Source organism: Suricata suricatta, chromosome X (assembly GCF_006229205.1).
Source record: "Suricata suricatta isolate VVHF042 chromosome X, meerkat_22Aug2017_6uvM2_HiC, whole genome shotgun sequence".
Taxonomy (NCBI): Eukaryota; Metazoa; Chordata; class Mammalia; order Carnivora; family Herpestidae; genus Suricata; species Suricata suricatta.
Genome location: NC_043717.1, coordinates 88,322,179 through 88,324,620, shown reverse-complemented (window position 1 = coordinate 88,324,620; position 2,442 = coordinate 88,322,179). Strand labels below are relative to the sequence as shown.

Below are 2,442 nucleotides of genomic sequence, written 5' to 3'. Positions count from 1 at the left end.
GATCCTGGATGGCCCGGGCCCAGCCGAACTGCGGCATCCACGCCATCGAGCTGAGTCCCTCCAAGACGTTTCTGGCCACCGGAGGAGAGAATCCCAACAGCCTGGCCGTCTACCAGCTGCCCACTCTAGACCCCGTGTGCCTGGGCGACCGCCATGGCCATAAGGACTGGATCTTCACCATCGCCTGGATGAGCGATACTGTGGCTGTCAGCGGCTCCCGCGATGGCACTGTGGCTCTGTGGCAGATGGACCCCGACATGTTCAACGGCAGCATGGCCTGGCAGAATGACGCAGGGCTTCCTGTGTATGCCCACATCCGTCCCAGGGACATGGAGACCATCCCCAGGTCCAGCACCAGCCACACTAACCGCAAGGTGCGGGCCTTGGCCTTCAGCGGCAAGAACCAGGAACTGGGAGCGGTGTCCCTGGATGGCTACTTCCACCTGTGGAAAGCCCGGAGCACCCTGTCCAGGCTACTGTCCATCAGGCTGCCCTACTGCCGAGAGAATGTGTGCCTGACCTACTGCGAAGAGGTGTCCTTGTACGCAGTGGGCTCCCATTCCCATGTCTCCTTTCTAGATCCACGTCAATGCCAGCAGAACATCCGGCCTCTGTGCTCCAGAGATGGCGGCACTGGCGTGCGCTCACTGAGTTTCTACCAGCACATCATCACCGTGGGCACGGGCCAGGGCTCCCTACTCTTCTATGACATCCGTGCCCAGAAGTCCCTGGAGGAGAGGGCTTTGGCCAGCCCGGACTCCTGTCCTGGGCCCTCAGGAAGGAAGCTCAGGCTCACCTGTGGCAGAGGCTGGCTCAACCATGATGCCCTGTGGGTGAACTACTTCGGTGGCATTGACAATTTCCCCAATGCGCTCTACACCCACTGCTACAACTGGCCTGAAATGAAGCTCTTCGTGGCTGGAGGGCCTCTCCCTTCAGGCCTCCACGGGAACTACGCAGGCCTCTGGAGCTAAGGATGGCCAATGTGTTCTCAAAGTGCCCAGATTTACCTTCCAGTCCCCTCTCACTCTCTTCTTCACGCTGTGTTCTGTGCTTTTTAACTCAGTGTGGCATTTGTCTTCTAGGTTGAAAGTGCCCAACTTACCTGTGCTTACCTGGGAAAGAGAGAAAGAGAGAAAATGAAAGTGATCTTTGGGAAATCAAAAGTTGGCTTTAAGGTTTTCCTTTTCCTCTCCCAACACCACCATGTATTTCGCCTTCTCTTACAAAGAATTTTGTCTGATCCTTAATTGTGCTCTCCGAGTGATTGACATATGCTGTGGGTTTTTTTGGCTGTTGTAGAGGTGGTTCCCACTACAATTCAGTACTTTTTTACTAAAATTTCAACAGTATGTTCAGATCTTCCACACATTTCATATGTATGGTATTTTGGGAAAATGTATGCTAAAAAGTATCTTTGGGGCTGGTTGGAGGAACTACCCATCATATATATAACATAGCAGGGGTATAGCCCTGCTCTAGAAAATACATTTTAATATCTGGATTGCCACGATTTGGAGCCTTTTTCATTTAGACTTTGAAACCTGGTTGTTTGTTGTTTGTATATTTTTGGTACATAAAATATTTAAAAATATGTTTTCTTAGTCAATAAATCTTACAATGGTGTTCATTCTATTAATCACTATTTTGATTATTCAGTGAAATTTAGCCCCAGGCCCTCAGCCTTCTTGTTTAAAGCTGCTATATCAAAGCCTGCTTTCCTGGGGAGCATTTATGCTACAGATTTCCATAGCTAATCAAAACTGGCCTATACATGGCAGGACAATCAGGGAAGTACTTTTTGGGGTAAACATTTCTTTAAAGTTTAGTTAACACTATTCAGGCAGCCATTTACAGGGAAAGGCCAGCTGTTTTGCTCAATGTAGATGTTGACAATTTTTTTATTGTATACATGATGATTCTTTTATCAGGATTACATATGTGACAGATTGCAGAAAAAATAAAACTTGTTTAGCATTTTAGCAATTAAGTGCAAGGCTAAGGTTTTTAAATGCTTACATATCCACTTTATTTTTTCTAAATTGTTTCTAGGAATATATTTATCAAAGTCAAAATCTTTCAAGAGACCAACCAAAGCTGAAACATCAGCTGTGCACACATTATTCTGTATATTTGTTTTTGAAAAACAAACTTATGCTACTATTGTGGGTTAAAAGATGAAATAACAACTTGAATACCTTATCAAAATATACTTGCTATAGGTTGGGATAGTTAGGTATTGTGTGTGTGTGTGTGTGTGTTTGTGTGTGTGTTTGAATTCTTTTTTTTCTTTTTCTTTAATTAATTTTTTAAATTTGCATCCAAGTTAGTTAGCATATAGTGCAACAGTGATCTCAAGAGTAGATCCCTTATGCCCCTTACCTATCCCCCTCCTCCCACAATCCCTCAAGTAACCCTCTGTTTGTTCTTCATATTTGAGTC

General features: G+C 45.7%; 1 protein-coding gene across 2 annotated transcripts in view; it reads left to right on the top strand.

Annotated features, from left to right (window-relative positions):
- The window catches only part of DCAF12L2 (DDB1 and CUL4 associated factor 12 like 2), a 2,301-nt gene extending 702 nt beyond the window's left edge, over positions 1-1,599 (top strand). The window contains exon 2 of one of the 2 annotated variants that reach the window (XM_029930628.1): positions 24-1,599. In XM_029930628.1, coding sequence (XP_029786488.1) covers positions 24-974 — 951 coding nt within the window. In that variant the 3' untranslated portion in view covers positions 975-1,599. The remainder of the gene's footprint in view (positions 1-23) is intronic. The other variant, XM_029930627.1, reaches the window with a different exon arrangement.
- The last annotated feature ends 843 nt before the right edge of the window (positions 1,600-2,442 follow it).